Below are 17,128 nucleotides of genomic sequence, written 5' to 3'. Positions count from 1 at the left end.
GCCTCCTCCCACCCCTCTTCATCTCACCCCATCAACACCAGCCTCCTCCCACCCCTCTTCATCTCCCCCCATCAACACCAGCCTCCTCCCACCCCTCTTCATCTCCCCCCATCAACACCAGCCTCCTCCCACCCCTCTTCATCTCACCCCATCAACACCAGCCTCCTCCCACCCCTCTTCATCTCACCCCATCAACACCAGCCCCCTCCCACCCCTCTTCATCTCACCCCATCAACACCAGCCTCCTCCCACCCCTCTTCATCTCACCCTATCACCATATCCTTCTATTCCTTTCTCCCTCATGTGTTTATCCAGCTTCCCCTTAAATGCATCGATACTATTCACCTCAACCACTCCCTGTGGGAGCGAGTTCCACATTCTCACCACTCTCTGGGTAAAGAAGTTTCTCCTGAATTCCCGATTGGATTTATTAGTGACGATCTTCTATTGACGGCCCCTAGTTCTGGTCTCCCCCACAAGTGGAAACATCTTCTCTACCTCTACCCTATCGAACCCTTTCGCGATATTAAAGACCTCGATCAGGTCACCCCTCAGCCTTCTCTGTTCTGGAGATAAGAGCCCCAGCCTGGTCAGTCTTTCCTGATAGTTTATAACCTCTCCGTTCTGGTCTCATGATGTGGCTCATTTTTGAGAAGTTTTGTGGGGCCCGGTTTAAAGTGTGAACTGGGGGAGGTGGGCGGGACTGTGCTGGTTTTCAGAAGGACACAGGCTAAGCTGCCCGTTTGAACTCCGCAGACAGCTGGGGCCCATGATTCAGGGAGTGACCTGCGAGATGATCGACGAGTATGGTGACCAGACCGGGCTGCAGATAGGCCAGGCCCTGGGGAGTAACACCACGTGGCTGTCGAGAACGCAGGTACTGCCTCACAAACCTTGGCAACCCTGCTCCCTCTCTCTCTCTCTCTCTCACTGTCTCTCTCTCTCTCACCGTGGTCCGTCCAAGCGGGAGTCCCACTCCTGGATCTGGGAATGTTCGTCTGACACCATTCCTCTCTTCTTCTTCTTCTTCTTAGGCAGTCCCTTGGAACCGAGGATGACTTGCTTCCACACTAGAGATGAGTTCTCAGGTGACTGATGAGTCCAATGTGGGACCTACAGTCTCTGTCACAGGTGGGGCAGACGTTGGTTGAAGGGGGCGGGTGTGTGGGGTGCTTGGGTTGACGTGCGCTCCTTGCGCTGCCTGCGCTTGGCTTCCGCTTGCTCCTGGCGAAGAGACTCGAGGTGTTCGGCGCCTTCCCGGATGCTTCTCCTCCACTTTGTGCAGCCTTGGGTCCAGGGATTCCCAGGTTTCGGTGGGGATGTTGCACTTTGTAGAGGGAACTTTACTCTGTATCTAACCCGTGCTGTACCTGCCCAGGGAGTGTTTGATGGGATAGTGTAGAGGGAGCTTTACTCTGTATCTAACCCGTGCTGTACCTGCACTGGGAGTGTTTGATGGGACAGTGTAGAGGGAGCTTTACTCTGTATCTAACCCGTGCTGTTCCTGCCCAGGGAGTGTTTGATGGGATAGTGTAGAGGGAGCTTTACTCTGTATCTAACCCGTGCTGTACCTGCACTGGGAGTGTTTGATGGGACAGTGTAGAGGGAGCTTTACTCTGTATCTAACCCGTGCTGTACCTGCCCTGGGAGTGTTTGATGGGACAGTGTAGAGGGAGCTTTACTCTGTATCTAACCCATGCTGTACCTGCCCTGGGAGTATTTGCTGGGGACAGTGTAGAGGGAGCTTTACTCTGTATCTAACCTGTGCTGTACCTGCCCTGGGAGTGTTTGATGGGACAGTGTAGAGGGAGCTTTACTCTGTATCTAACCTGTGCTGTACCTGCCCTGGGAGTGTTTGATGGGACAGTCTGGAGGGAGCTTTACTCTGTATCTAACCCGTGCTGTACCTGCCCTGGGAGTGTTTGATGGGATAGTGTAGAGGGAGCTTTACTCTGTATCTAACCCATGCTGTACCTGCCCTGGGAGTGTTTGATGAGACAGTGTAGAGGGAGCTTTACTCTGTATCTAACCCGTGCTGTACCTGCCCTGGGAGTATTTGCTGGGGACAGTGTAGAGGGAGCTTTACTCTGTATCTAACCCGTGCTGTACCTGCCCTGGGAGTGTTTGATGGGACAGTGTAGAGGGAGCTTTACTCTGTATCTAACCCATGCTGTACCTGCCCTGGGAGTATTTGCTGGGGACAGTGTAGAGGGAGCTTTACTCTGTATCTAACCTGTGCTGTACCTGCCCTGGGAGTGTTTGATGGGACAGTGTAGAGGGAGCTTTACTCTGTATCTAACCTGTGCTGTACCTGCCCTGGGAGTGTTTGATGGGACAGTCTGGAGGGAGCTTTACTCTGTATCTAACCCGTGCTGTACCTGCCCTGGGAGTGTTTGATGGGATAGTGTAGAGGGAGCTTTACTCTGTATCTAACCCATGCTGTACCTGCCCTGGGAGTGTTTGATGAGACAGTGTAGAGGGAGCTTTACTCTGTATCTAACCCGTTCTGTATCTAACCCGTGCTGTACCTGCCCTGGGAGTATTTGCTGGGGACAGTGTAGAGGGAGCTTTACTCTGTATCTAACCCATGCTGTACCTGCCCTGGGAGTGTTTGATGGGACAGTGTAGAGGGAGCTTTACTCTGTATCTAACCCGTGCTGTACCTGCCCTGGGAGTGTTTGATGGGACAGTGTAGAGGGAGCTTTACTCTGTATCTAACCTGTGCTGTACCTGCCCTGGGAGTGTTTGATGGGACAGTGTAAAGGGAGCTTTACTCTGTATCTAACCCATGCTGTACCTGCCCTGGGAGTGTTTGATGGGACAGTGTAGAGGGAGCTTTACTTTGGATCTAACCCGTGCTGTACCTGCGTTAGGTCCCTGAAATGGACCGACTTCTCTTTTCGATCCCATGCCTTGAGAGGCCTAAAAGGAAAGGTCATCGATCATAAAATAAACAGCAAACTACTTAACTGGGTTTATGAATGATTTCGTGCCAATTGACTTCTTAGAGTGGGCGAAGGTGCCAGTGGTAATGTTGTTGGTGAGGTGCCTCGATACAGAGCCCAGTGTACTTAATTTAATTCGTTCCTGGGATGTGGGCGTCGCTGGCAAGGCCAGCATTTATTGCCCATCCCTAGTTGCCCTGGAGAAGTGGTGGTGAGCCGCCTTCTTGAACCGCTGCAGTCCGTGTGGTGAAGGTGCTCCCACAGTGCTGTTAGGGAGGGAGTTCCAGGATTTTGACCCAGCGACGATGAAGGAACGGCCCGATATATTTCCAAGTCAGGATGGTGTGTGACTGGGAGGGGAACTTGGAAGTGGTGATGTTCCCACGCGCCTGCTGCACTTGTCCTTCTAGGTGGAAGAGGTCGCGGGTTTGGGAGGTGCTGCCGAAGAAGCCTTGGTGAGTTGCTGCAGTGCATCTTGTAGATGGTACACACTGCAGCCACGGTACACCGGTGGTGGAGGGAGTGAGTGTTTAAGGTGGTGGATGGGGTGCCGATCAAGCGGGCTGCTTTGTCCTGGATGGTGTCGAGCTTCTTGAGTGTTGTTGGAGCTGCACTCATCCAGGCAAGTGGAGAGTATTCCATCACACTCCTGACTTGTGCCTTGTAGATGGTGGAAAGGCTTTGGGGAGTCAGGAGGTGAGACACTCGCCGCAGAATTCCCAGCCTCTGACCTGCTCTTGTTGCCACAGTATTTATGTGGCTGGTCTAGTTAAGTTTCTGGTCAATGGTGACCCTCCCAGGATGTTGATAGTTGGGGATTCGGCGATGGTAATGCCGTTGAATGTCAAGGGGAGGTGGTTCGACTCTTGCTTGTTGGAGATAGTCATTGCCTGGCACTTGTGTGGCGTGTAAGAATTGGATCACAGGTCGCACACAGATTACCCACAGGGTCTTAGGAGTCATTGATCATTTTATTAAAGAGCGGCAGATTTAAGTATCATTAAATACAACACGCAATCAGAATAGACACAGTTAGACATACAACCCGCAACAGATGAAGGAACGGCCGATATATTTCCAAGTCGGGATGGTGTGTGTGACTCGGAGGGGAACTTGGAGGTGGTGGTGTTCCCTTGCGCCTGCTGCCCTTGTCCTTCTAGGTGGAAGAGGTCGCGGGTTTGGGAGGTGCAGCCGAAGAGGCCTTATGACCTGGCTCGTTTATCGCTTGTGTTATGTTCATTAATAACTAGACATTCTTATTATGAACACAGCTAGCTTTTGATAGTTACTTTATTGAGCACGTGTGGACTCGTACAGCATCTTGTAGAGATGCTGCATGTGTGCTCCTGTGTGCAGGCTGCCATCTTGACTGTTGCCTTGTGGGTAGCCTAGCCTCATGGGTAATGTAGTCTTAATATATCTACAGCTGGGTAGTGTAGTCTTATACATACAGCTATATACAGCGCTACGGCTCCACCTAGTGTCCACTATGGAATAACGTTATTGATCATTACAGCCTGCACCGGATAAAATCACCGTATCTTTTTTATTTGATTCTCCCAGTTGGCCTGCGCCGCAAAGAAACTCAAGGCCAGCCTCGACGGGATCCAGGCGGCTGACCCAAGCCTGAGCATCGATTCAGTACTGCGAGCCATTCCCGCCGCCTTCCTGCTCCATCTCGGGTAAGTGAGCCCCCGCGAAGAGCTGGGACTCACTCTTTATATCCGCGGGCGGGAAGCTTCGCTCCTTTGTGTGACGTTCAGCGGCCTTAACAGCGGTATCAGCCCATTAATTTAGGCCATCTCGTATCCGGGGATTCTTCCCGTCCCCAAACCCCCATTTACTCGTATTTTCTCCAGCGCCTTTCGCACATCCCAAAGCACTTTACAGCCAATGAAGTACTTTTTGAAGTGTGGTCACTGTTGTAATGTGGGAAACGCAGCAGCCAATTTGTGCACAGCAAGCTCCTACAAACAGCAATGTGATAATGACCAGATCATCTGTTTTAGTGATGTTGATTGAGGGATAAATATTGGCCCCAGGACACCGGGGAGAACTCCCGCCTGCTCTTCTTCCAATAGTGGCCGTGGGATCTTTTACGTCCACCTGAGAGGGCAGATGGGGCGTTCCCTCAGTACTGCCCCTCTGACAGTGCGGCGCTCCCTCAGTACCGCCCCTCCGACAGTGCGGCGCTCCCTCAGTACCGCCCCTCCGACAGTGCGGCGCTCCCTCAGTACTGCCCCTCGGACAGTGCGGCGCTCCCTCAGCACAGCCCCTCGGACAATGCGGCGCTCCCTCAGTACTGCCCCTCGGACAGTGCGGCGCTCCCTCACTACTGCACTGGGAGTGCCGGCCTGGATTTTTGTGCTCAATTCTCTGGAGTGGGACTCGAACCCACGACGTTCTGACTCAGAGGCGAGAGAGAGAGTGCTACTCACTGAGCCACGGCTGATTGGACGAGGTTCGTGATTACTCCTGACCGCGATTTGCCCACCCAGTCTCATCCCGTGAAGGAACGCCCGCTGGCAATTGCCCTCCAGCCTCGTCCATCAAAAGTGGCCGCTTCGGAGGAGTTACCAGAGGGCGTTCGGTGGCCGCTGAAACCGTCTCGCGCCCAGGAACGCGCGGGCCAGGGGAGGAGAGGAGAGAGGGAGAGAGCCACACTGCCGTGAGTGAGTGTTTTATTTTTTGTTTTTTGCTCCGTAGGCAGGCGGATATCAGGCAGCTTTTCCCGCAGGCCTGTGATACCTTGCTGGAGAAGATGGCAGGGGCCGAGCTGGAGCTGCTGCCGCGGAGCTCACCCGTGCGAGGCGGCGTGCTGGAGGAGGCACTCCGGTGCCTGGTAAGTACCCGGTCGGGAAAGGAGGACAACCGATCGCAGACTCCCCTCCGGGATAGAGACTCCTTGGTGCAGCAGCAGGGATGAAATGAGAAAAGAGAGGACTATCACTTAAAACAACTCCTTTCACCACCTCAGGACGTCCCAAAGCACTTTACAGCCAATCAAGTACTTTTTTTGAAGTGTGGTCACTGTTGTAATGTGGGAAACGCGGCAGCCAATTTGCGCACAGCAAGCTCCCACAAACAGCAATGTGATAATGGCCAGATCATCTGTTTTAGTGATGTTGGTTGAGGGATAAATATTGGCCCCAGGAGACCGGGGAGAACTCCCCCCTGCTCTTCTTCGAAATAGTGGCCGTGGGATCTTTTACGTCCACCTGAGAGGGCAGACAGGACCTTAGCTTAACATCTCATTTAAATGACAGCGCCTCCGACAGTGCGGCGCTCCCTCAGTACTGCCCCTCCGACAGAGCGGCGCTCCCTCAGTACCCGCCCCTCCGACAGAGCGGCGCTCCCTCAGTACCGCCCCTCCGACAGAGCGGCGCTCCCTCAGTACCGCCCCTCCGACAGTGCGGCGCTCCCTCAGTACTGCCCCTCCGACAGTGCGGCGCTCCCTCAGTACCGCCCCTCCGACAGTGCGGCGCTCCCTCAGTACCGCCCCTCCGACAGTGCGGCGCTCCCTCAGTACCACCCCTCCGACAGTGCGGCGCTCCCTCAGTTCTGCCCCTCCGACAGTGCGGCGCTCCCTCAGTACCACCACTCCGACAGTGTGGCGCTCCCTCAGTATCGCCCCTCCGACAGTGCAGTGCTCCCTCAGTACTGCCCCTCCGACAGTGCGGCGCTCCCTCAGTACTGCCACTCCGACAGTGCGGCGCGCCCTCAGTACTGCCCCTCCGACAGTGCGGCGCTCCCTCAGTACCGCCCCTCCGACAGAGCGGCGCTCCCTCAGTACCGCCCCTCCGACAGAGCGGCGCTCCCTCAGTACCGCCCCTCCGACAGTGCGGCGCTCCCTCAGTACTGCCCCTCCGACAGTGCGGCGCTCCCTCAGTACCGCCCCTCCGACAGTGCGGCGCTCCCTCAGTACCGCCCCTCCGACAGTGCGGCGCTCCCTCAGTACCACCCCTCCGACAGTGCGGCGCTCCCTCAGTTCTGCCCTCCGACAGTGCGGCGCTCCCTCAGTACCACCACTCCGACAGTGTGGCGCTCCCTCAGTATCGCCCCTCCGACAGTGCAGTGCTCCCTCAGTACTGCCCCTCCGACAGTGCGGCGCTCCCTCAGTACTGCCACTCCGACAGTGCGGCGCGCCCTCAGTACTGCCCCTCCGACAGTGCGGCGCTCCCTCAGTACCGCCCCTCCGACAGTGCGGCGCTCCCTCAGTACCGACCCTCCGACAGTGCGGTGCTCCCTCAGTACTGCCCCTCCGACAGTGCGGCGCTCCCTCAGTACTGCCCCTCCGACAGTGCGACGCTCCCTCAGTACTGCCCCTCTGACAGTGCGGTGCTCCCTCAGTACTGCCCCTCCGACAGTGCAGCGCTCCCCCAGTACCGCCCCTCCGACAGTGCGGCGCTCCCTCAGTACTGTCCCTCCGACAGTGCGGCGCTCCCTCAGTACTGCCCCTCCGACAGTGCGGCGCTCCCTCAGTACTGCCCCTTTGACAGTGCAGCACTCCCTCAGTACCGCCCCTCCGACAGTGCGGCGCTCCCTCAGTACCGCCCCTCCGACAGTGCGGCGCTCCCTCAGTACCGCCCCTCCGACAGTGCGGCGCTCCCTCAGTACTGCCCCTCCGACAGTGCGGCGCTCCCTCAGTACCGCCCCTCCGACAGTGCGGCGCTCCCTCAGTACTGCACCTCTGACAGTGCGGCGCTCCCTCAGTACCCGCCCCTCCGACAGTGCGGCGCTCCCTCAGTACTGCCCCTCCGACAGTGCGGCGCTCCCTCAGTACTGCCCCTTTGACAGTGCGGCACTCCCTCAGTACCGCTCCTCCGACAGTGCGGCGCTCCCTCAGTACCGCCCCTCCGACAGTGCGGCGCTCCCTCAGTACCACCCCTCCGACAGTGCGGCGCTCCCTCAGTACTGCACCTCTGACAGTGCGGCGCTCCCTCAGTACTGCACCTCTGAGTGAAGAAATTCCTCCTCATCTCAGTCCTAAATGGCCGACCCCTTATCCTGAGACTGTGACCCCTGGTTCTAGACTCTCCAGCCAGGGGGAAACAGCCTCTCAGCATCTACCCTGTCAATCCCCCTCAGAATCTTGTATGTTTCAATGAGATCACCTCTCATTCTTCTAAACTCCAGAGAGTATCGGCCCATTCTACACAATCTCTCATCATAGGACAGCCCTCTCATCCCAGGAATCAATCTAGTCAGCTTTCTTTGCGCCGCCTCCAAGGCAAGTACGTCTTTCCTCCTGAAGGTTTGCTCCCCAAACCATCCCTTGTATTTGTTTGTTGTCTCTCTCTCTCCCTTTATTTTTGCTCCTTGTTGCTGTTTTCCAACAACACCATCTGCTCGGAAGCTCGACTTCCCCTGGGCCGGACTGGCAATTACTAATCCAGCGCTGTACAAACAGAAGGGACAGCTCCAGGCAATAGCCTCCTGTGGCCCGAAACACACCTGCGGAAACACAACCGGCGTCAGAAGCAATTTTTAAAAAAACGAAGAATCTTCTCGAAGCCACGGTCGGGACGGTCCCTGGTTACTGTCAAGCCCAGCACTGGTTCGATCCCATCCCGCCGCGCTTTAAAAACAAATGGTTCCCGCTGGGAGCTTTACTCTGTATCTAACCCGTGCTGTTCCTGCCCTGGGAGTGTTTGACAGGACAGTGTAGAGGGAGCTTTACTCTGTATCTAACCCGTGCTGTACCTGCCCTGGGAGTGTTTGATGGGACAGTGTAGAGGGAGCTTTACTCTGTATCTAACTCTGCTGTACCTGCCCTGGGAGTGTTTGATGGGGACAGTGTAGAGGGAGCTTTACTCTGTATCTAACCCGTGCTGTACCTGCCCTGGGAGTGTTTGATGGGACAGTGTAGAGGGAGCTTTACTCTGTATCTAACCCGTGCTGGACCTGCCCTGGGAGTGTTTGATGGGACAGTGTAGAGGGAGCTTTACTCTGTATCTAACCCGTGCTGTACCTGCCCTGGGAGTGTTTGATGGGACAGTGTAGAGGGAGCTTTACTCTGTATCTAACCCTGTGCTGTACCTGCCCTGGGAGTGTTTGATGGGACAGTGCAGAGGGAGCTTTACTCTGTATCTAACCCGTGCTGTACCTGCCCTGGGAGTGTTTGATGGGACAGTGTAGAGGGAGCTTTACTCTGTATCTAACCCGTGCTGTACCTGCCCTGGGAGTGTTTGATGGGACAGTGTAGAGGGAGCTTTACTCTGTATCTAACGCCGTGCTGTACCTGCCCTGGGAGTGTTTGATGGGACAGTGTAGAGGGAGCTTTACTCTGTATCTAACCCGTGCTGTACCTGCCCTGGGAGTGTTTGATGGGACAGTGTAGAGGGAGCTTTACTCTGTATCTAACCCGTGCTGTACCTGCCCTGGGAGTGTTTGATGGGACAGTGTAGAGGGAGCTTTACTCTGTATCTAACCCCGTGCTGTACCTGCCCTGGGAGTGTTTGATGGGACAGTGTGATGTAATTAAATCAACGTATACAAACAACAAATGTGCAGTTAAAATTGGAGACAAACGAACAAAATACTTCCCACAGGGGCGGGGGGGTGACGCAGGGCTCGCCAATCTCACCGACACTCTTTAATATTTACATAAATGAATTGGCAAAACTACTTGAACAATCTACAGCACCCGGCCTCACCCTATATGAATCCAAGGTTAAATTCCTCCTCTATGCAGACGACCTGGTTCTGCTGTCACCAACTAAGGAGGGTCTACAGCAGAACCTGGATCTGCTGGAGTCGTACTGCCAGACTTGGGCCCTGACAATAAATCCCCAAAAAACCAAAGTCGTTGTGTTCCAGCAAAGATCCAGACCTCAGGGACCCAAAATAAATTTCACAATAGGAACAACCAAAATTGAACAAACCACTAACTACACATACTTGGGCTTAAAAATCAGTTCTACGGGAAACTTCAAACTGGCTGTAAATGAACTGAAAGAGAAAGCAAGAAGGGCTTTCTATGCCATTAAAAAATCAATCCAAATAGAAATCCCAATTAGCATTTGGCTAAAAATTTTCAAATCAGTAATTGAACCAATTGCACTCTATGGCAGTGAGGTCTGGGGACCGCTAACACAACAAGAATTTGCAAAATGGGACAAACACCCAATTGAGATCCTACATGCAGAATTCTGTAAAAGTATCCTCCGGACTCAAAGGAAAACAGTAAACAATGCATGCAGGGCGGAACTAGGCCAAAATCCATTAATAATCACTATCCAAAAAAGAGCCACCAAATTTTGGAATCACCTACAAATGAGCAACCCCCAATGCTATCACTACGACGCCCTGAAATGCCAAGAGCTGACCATAAAGAAGAATACCCTCAGTCAACTAGTCCTGGGACTCAGTGAAGTAACTACTAACACTACTAACAATAACCAGCCACAGGACAGTGACAGCGTAACACAAAGAATTCGACCCAACACAATCGTCGCTAAGCAAAAGGAAAAATATCTGACATATTGGGCAGAAACAACAAAAACCCAAAGCAAACTCAATTGTTACTTGGCCCTAAACAGACAATACAACATAGCTGATTACCTGACCATGGTAAAGGACAGCAAACTGAGAAAAATCCTGACAATGTACAGACTTAGTGAACATAGCCTGGCGATCGAAAAAGGTAGACACAGGCAGACCCGGCTACCAAGGGAGGACAGGATATGCTCTCACTGCAGTCAGGGAATGGTGGAGACAGAGATGCACTTCCTCACAGCTTGTAGAAAATATCAGGGCATAAGGGAGAATTTCTACCCAAAATTTAAAAAATATGCCCGGAATTCAGAAAATTGAATGACGACCAAAAACTCCCATACCTACTAGGGGAAGAGAGAAGTTGCATAACACTGGCGGCACACTATGTTACAGCTTGCCATAAACAGAGGGACAACCACTAAAGATAAGATAAGAGTATATATAAATTATATGAAAGTATATTTATACACTCAGGGATATATCTGTTTATACACTGTATGGATAGATCTGTATTTTTGTGAACAAACATGAATGTTTTCCAATGCTTTGGCAACATAAGATGTAACTTGTCATGCCAATAAAGCAATTTGAATTGAATTGAATTGAATTGACAGTGTAGAGGGAGCTTTACTCTGTATCTAACCCGTGCTGTACCTGCCCTGGGAGTGTTTGATGGGACAGTGTAGAGGGAGCTTTACTCTGTATCTAACCCGTGCTGTACCTGCCCTGGGAGTGTTTGATGGGACAGTGTAGAGGGAGCTTTACTCTGTATCTAACCCGTGCTGTACCTACCCTGGGAGTGTTTGATGGGACAGTGTAGAGGGAAAATCCTCCCCCGTAAGTTTAATGGATGTGTTAACCAGATCTCCTCTCTATTGCAGGGTAAGTCTGTGTCCGCTCTGAATGAATCTGACGTTGTTCGGCTGGGGTTGCTTGTGTGCGAGTTCACTGGTCAGAATGTCTTGGACTTGGCAAATGACGTATTCAACGCCTCGATCCCACAGTTTTGCCAATGTAGACAGTTCCACCCGACAGCCGGGAGCAGCCTGGCCTCCGAGCTCCTCCGCACCTTCGGGTGAGACCTGTTGAACGTGTGTCTGATGTTGACGTCTTCGGGCAGTGGGGGAAAACTCCGCGAGGGGGTAAAATTCATCTCGGGCTGAATCGCATCGGCCTCCTGTTTTAGGCCCGGCCCGATATTGGGTTCAACCACAGACGATGGGGAATTGAATATTAGGCCGGTCCTGTAAGATCATAAAAAACAGCAGGAGTCGGCCATTCGGCCCCTCGAGCCTGCTCCGCCATTTAATAAGATCATGGCTGATCTTCGACCTCAACTCCACTTTCCTGCACTATGCCCTGGGTCCTACCCAGATCTCCTGGTGTTCATAGAATCATAGAATCATAGAAATTTACGGCGCAGAAGGAGGCCATTCGGCCCATCGTGTCCGTGCCGGCCGACAAAGAGCTCTCCAGCCTAATCCCACTTTCCAGCTCTTGGTCCGTAGCCCTGTAGGTTACAGCACTTCAAGCGCACATCCAAGTACTTTTTAATGTGGTGAGGGTCTCTGCCTCGACCACCCTTTCAGGCAGTGAGTTCCAGACCCCCACCACCCTCTGGGTGAAAAACATTCTCAACTCCCCTCTAATCCTCCGACCAATTACTTTCAATCTCTGCCCCCTGGTTATTGACCTCTCTGCTCAGGGAAATCGGTCCTTCCTATCCACTCTATCCAGGCCCCTCATCATTTTACACACTGAATTAAATCTCCCCTCGGCCTCCTCTGTTCCAAAGAAAACAACCCCAGCTGATCCAATCTTTCCTCATCGCTGAAATTCTCCAGTCCTGGGGAGCAACATCCTCGTAAATCTCCTCTGCACCCTCTCTGGTGCAATCACATCCTTCCTGTAATGTGGTGACCAGAACTGCACGCAGCACTCTAGCTGCGGCCTAACTAGTGTTTTATACAGTTCGAGCATAACCTCCCTGCTCTTATATTCTATGTTGGGGCGATGGCTGTCAACCTATCCTGGTCCTGCCCAGATCCCCTGGTGTTGGGGCGATGGATGTCAACCTGTCCTGGTCCTACCCAGATCTCCTGGTGTTGGGGCAATGGATGTCCATCTATCCTGGTCCTACCCAGATCCCCTGGTGTTGGGGCGATGGATGTCAACCTGTCCTGGTCCTACCCAGATCTCCTGGTGTTGGGGCAATGGATGTCCATCTACATGGTCCAACCCAGATCCTATGGTGTTGGGGCAATGGATGTCCATCTACATGGTCCAACCCAGATCCTATGGTGTTGGGGCAATGGATGTCCATCTACATGGTCCAACCCAGATCTCCTGGTGTTGGGGCGATGGATGTCCATCTATCCTGGTCCTACCCATATCTCCTGGTGTTGGGGCAATGGATGTCTCTCTCTATCCCGGTCCAACCCGGGTCACCTTGTATTTGGCCTAATGGTCCTTTTCTGCTTTCTCGCTAGAAATATCTCTGATTGGACAGCGGATACAGTGACCTCACTTGGACCAATGATAACACTACTGGAGGAGAAAAGCTTGCTTCAGCTCCCGGACACGGTGAGCCCAAACCCGGTGACGTCGCAGCACGTGGGAGATTGAATTAGTGCACGCATCAACCTGGGCTGGGGATGAGGGGAAAGGAAAAGCAGGCAAGGCTCCCACTCCTGATCATTATCCAGCGGGCCGGCGGGCCCGTCAGGGGGATCCGCCTTGATTGTGATGGCCGCCACAGTCAAATAGCCCACCACCGGTCGCTCATTTGGGGTGAGGTGCCCACAGAACTGCAGACCTGCCCAATCAGCGCCCTCCTCCCCCTGGCTTTGCGCGGGCTCTTGCTGTGCGCAAAAATGGCCGCCACACTTCCCTACATAACCAGAGTCACCGCGCCCCCGAGCAGTTCACGGTGCGTGAAGCGCTTTGGCACGTAGCGGTGAGGTTTGGCGGGCTGGTTTCGGCCGCCCCCCCCCCCTCTCCCAGTCTTGTCTATCCAGGCATAGAAACATAGAAGATAGGAGCAGGAGTCGGCCGTTCGGCCCCTCGAGCCTGCTCCGCCATTCAACGAGATCATGGCTGATCATCCAAATTCAGTCATTCATGAAAGAAAGACTTATGAAATAATACTGAGCGGCCTGCGGGTGGTGCTGTCCAGGGAGAGTATAAATACTCGGGCACGGGCCCAGCTTGCTCAGGACATTCTTAACAGGAACTAGTGAAGGACACAACTAGACCTCCATGTTGTAAAACAGTTGATTAAAGCTTTGTTTAACGCTTAGACCAAGTGCCAAGTAGTTTTCTTATGTCACTGCCTGTCCCTGCTTTCTCACCATATCCCTTGATCCCTTTAGCCTTAAGAAATATATCTAACCCCTTCTTGAGGCTCAAGATCCCGCGGTACCGTTTTAAAGAGTAGCGGAGGAGGTTCGCCCGGGGTGGAGTGCGGGGGGGGGGCGGTTTCCTGGGACCAGCGCCCCTCCCTCCGCCACTCACCACCCAGAAACTGACCGGCCAGCCGTTCGAACCTCCTTTTCCCCTGGCGGGATCTTGCTCTACGCGAGTTTGCAGCTGCCGCGTTGGCCAGCGCGCTGAGCGACCGAGGTCCTCCAGGAAGCTGTCGGGTTGCCGGGAAGCGTTGGTGGACCTCCCGAGGAGGCGATAAGGTGCTGGACAAATGCGCCTCTTTTCTTTTTCACTTACACGGTCAGGGTGAGGGGCTCGAGGTCACGGTTCGAGATTGGTTCGGCCGATATTTATTCCTGAACCCACATCATTTAAAAAAAAACAAACCCAGACGATCTCATTGTTGTTTGCGGGAGCTTGCTGTGCTTTCTGCCCCATCTGCCCTCTCGGGTGGATGTAAAAGATCCCACGGCCACTATTTCGAAGAGGTGCAGTGGGGAGTTCTCCCCGGTGTCCTGGGGCCAATATTTATCCCTCAACCAACATCACTAAAACAAATGGGGCAGGATTTTCATTGGGCCGTGGAGGTGGGATTGGAGGTGTGTGGGGGGTTAAAATCCTGAAATCGGGGGCACGAACCCATCCCGCCCCCAACCCGCCTCCATGCCAGTTTCAAAGGAGGCGGATACCTGACCTGTGCTGGGACCCGCCTCCCCGAGGCGGAAAGGGGATTAGTACCAATTAACTGCCTGTTAACAGGTAGTTAACAGGCAGTTTTTAGCCTAATCCCTATTTTGAAGGTTGAAGTGTAGGAATCCCGACGGCTCCAAACTACGCCAAGTTAGCGGGGCGGGCCGTCGGGCTGAAGGGCTTGGAGGGTTCAAGATGTCCGGTGTTCAGGTGAGTGATGGGTGCATGAGTGCAAAGGTAAGTGTGTTTGGTGTGTCTAAAGTGATTAAAGAAGTTTAAATAATCTTTTCTCACCTTTTCAGCCTTCCTTCCTTTAGGTCCCGGGAGTCCCTCATCTCACCGGCACAGAAAGCAGAATGGCCGCGAGCTGTCAAAAAGTGACAGCCTTCAGCTTTCTGTGCAGGAGAGATTTCTAACTGAGTCTGTGTAGAAGGACTCAGGTTAGAAGTAAGACTGTCAGCGTTTGACAGCTTCAAAGAGCTGTGAAACGCTGATATTTTCATCTGTCAAAACCTCTTGACAGATGAAATGTCAATCTGTGACGGCACCTGTTGCCGGGTGGTCCTTAATTGGCCTGCTGAGCCCACTGGGCGGGCTCAACAAGGTCAATCAAGGGAAAATCGCGTGGATTGGCCGGACGTCGATGGAGGCGGGCCTACAACCCCGAAAGTTGTAGTCCCGCCTCCAACCCGACTCCTGAATGAAAATCCTGCCCATGATCTCCGAACATAGGAATTAGGAGCAGGAGTCGGCCACTGGGCCCCTCAAGCCTGCTCCGCCACCCAATCAGATCACGGCTGATCCGATTACTCCACATTCCCGCCTACCCTCCAATAACTTTTCACCCCCCTTGCTCACCAAGAATCTATCGACCTCTGCCTTAAAAATATTCAAAGACTCTGCTTCCACCGCCCTCTGAGGAAGAGAGTTCCAAAGACTCACCACCCGCTGTGAGAAAAAATTTCTCCTCATCTCCGTCTCAAATGGGTGACCCCTTATTTTTAAACAGTGACCCCCTAGTTCTAGATTCTCCCACAAGAGGAAACACCCTCTCCACATCCCTCAGGATCTTATAAGTTTCAATCAAGTCACCTCTTACTCTTCTAAACTCCAGCGGATTTTTAAAAAAATATATTTTTTTTATTCGTTCACGGAATGCGGACATCACTGGCAAGGCCAGCATTTTATTGCCCATCCCTAATTGCCCTCGCTAGGTCATTCACAGGGCTGTTAAGAGTCAACCGCATTGCTGTGGGTCTGGAGTCACATATCGGCCAGACCGGGTAAGGACGGTAGATTTCCTTCGCTGAAGGACATTAGTGAACCAGATGGGTTTTTTCACGACAATCCGATAGTTTCATGGTAGCTAGCTTTTTATCCCAGGTTTATTTAATGAACTAAATTTAAACTCCCCGGCTGCCATGGTGGGATTTAAACTCCCGTCTCCGGATCATTAGTCCAGGATACAAGCCCAGCCTGTCCAACCTTTCCTCATAAGACAACCCGCCCATTCCAGGTATTAGTCTCGTAAACCTTCTCTGAACTGCTTCCAACACATTTACATCCTTCCTTAAATAAGGAGACCAATACTGGTCATTTATCACACTGCTGTTTCTGGGATCTTGCTGTGCGCAAATTGGCTGCCCGGTTTCCTACATTACAACAGTGACCACACTTCCAAAAGGCCTTCATTGGCTGTAATTTGCTTTGGGACATCCTGAGGTGGTGAAAGGTGCTATATAAATGCAAGTCTTTGTTTAGTTTGACACTGCGGTGCTTTATATTCGCAGACTGAGGTCAAGGACGCCCTGTTGCAACTCGCTGCCTCTCGGCCCTCGCCGGGCTACGCTGCCTCGCCGGAATTCGACACCAGCCTCAGCCTCACCGCCGTCCACGCCAAAATCTTTCACATCCTGGTGGGAGCCTCAGAGAAGGCTGGCTCGCACCCAGCCCGGGCAGGTAACCTCCGCTCCCCTCGCGTTCTACCTTCACCCCCCCACACCCTCCCTGCCACCCCCCCCGCCCACAGGTCCAGCCACACCCCGGGGACCCATCTGCCGTCTGCCTTGAGTCGTCTGATCTCAGGCTGGGGCAGCGGCTCCAATCCACCTTCTCCCACGGCAGGTAAAGGCGCGGCTGTGACGGCACCCGCGGTCGAATAGCCTGCTGGTACCTGTCATCGCACTGGAGGATTCCAACGCTCTCCTGTCCCGCCTTCCCACTGCCAAGCTCCTTAGACTTGAGGTCATCCAGAACTCCTGCTGCCCCCGTGTCCTAACTCGCACCGAGTCCCCGTTCACCCATCACCCACTGTGCTCACTGCCCCGTGTCCTAACTCACACCCAGTCCTGTTCACCCATCACCCCCAGTGCTCACTGGCCCGTGTCCTAACTTGCACCCAGTCCCGTTCACCCATCACCCCCTGTGCTCACTGCCCCGTGTCCTAACTCGCACCCAGTCCAGTTCACCCATCACCCCCTGTGCTCACTGCCCCGTGTCCTAACTCACACCCAGTCCCATTCACCCATCACCCCCCTGTGCTCACTGCCCCGTGTCCTAACTCACACCCAGTC

General features: G+C 53.5%; 1 protein-coding gene across 1 annotated transcript in view; it reads left to right on the top strand.

The window, feature by feature from the left end:
- The window catches only part of LOC147086427 (otoancorin-like), a 66,204-nt gene extending 49,487 nt beyond the window's left edge, over positions 1 to 16,717 (top strand). The window contains exons 17-23 of the mRNA XM_085978248.1: positions 757 to 877; positions 4,509 to 4,627; positions 5,652 to 5,787; positions 11,324 to 11,517; positions 12,932 to 13,025; positions 16,346 to 16,514; positions 16,641 to 16,717. Coding sequence (XP_085834374.1) covers positions 757 to 877; positions 4,509 to 4,627; positions 5,652 to 5,787; positions 11,324 to 11,517; positions 12,932 to 13,025; positions 16,346 to 16,514; positions 16,641 to 16,717 — 910 coding nt within the window. The remainder of the gene's footprint in view (positions 1 to 756; positions 878 to 4,508; positions 4,628 to 5,651; positions 5,788 to 11,323; positions 11,518 to 12,931; positions 13,026 to 16,345; positions 16,515 to 16,640) is intronic.
- Positions 16,718 to 17,128: the final 411 nt, after the last annotated feature.

The sequence above is a fragment of the Somniosus microcephalus genome, unplaced genomic scaffold (genome assembly GCF_052327205.1).
Source record: "Somniosus microcephalus isolate GS21.2 unplaced genomic scaffold, FLI_Smic_1.0 unresolved_chr7, whole genome shotgun sequence".
NCBI classification, from domain to species: domain Eukaryota; kingdom Metazoa; phylum Chordata; class Chondrichthyes; order Squaliformes; family Somniosidae; genus Somniosus; species Somniosus microcephalus.
The sequence above is the reverse complement of the archived record's forward strand: the minus strand, read 5'-3'. Positions and strand labels throughout refer to the sequence as shown.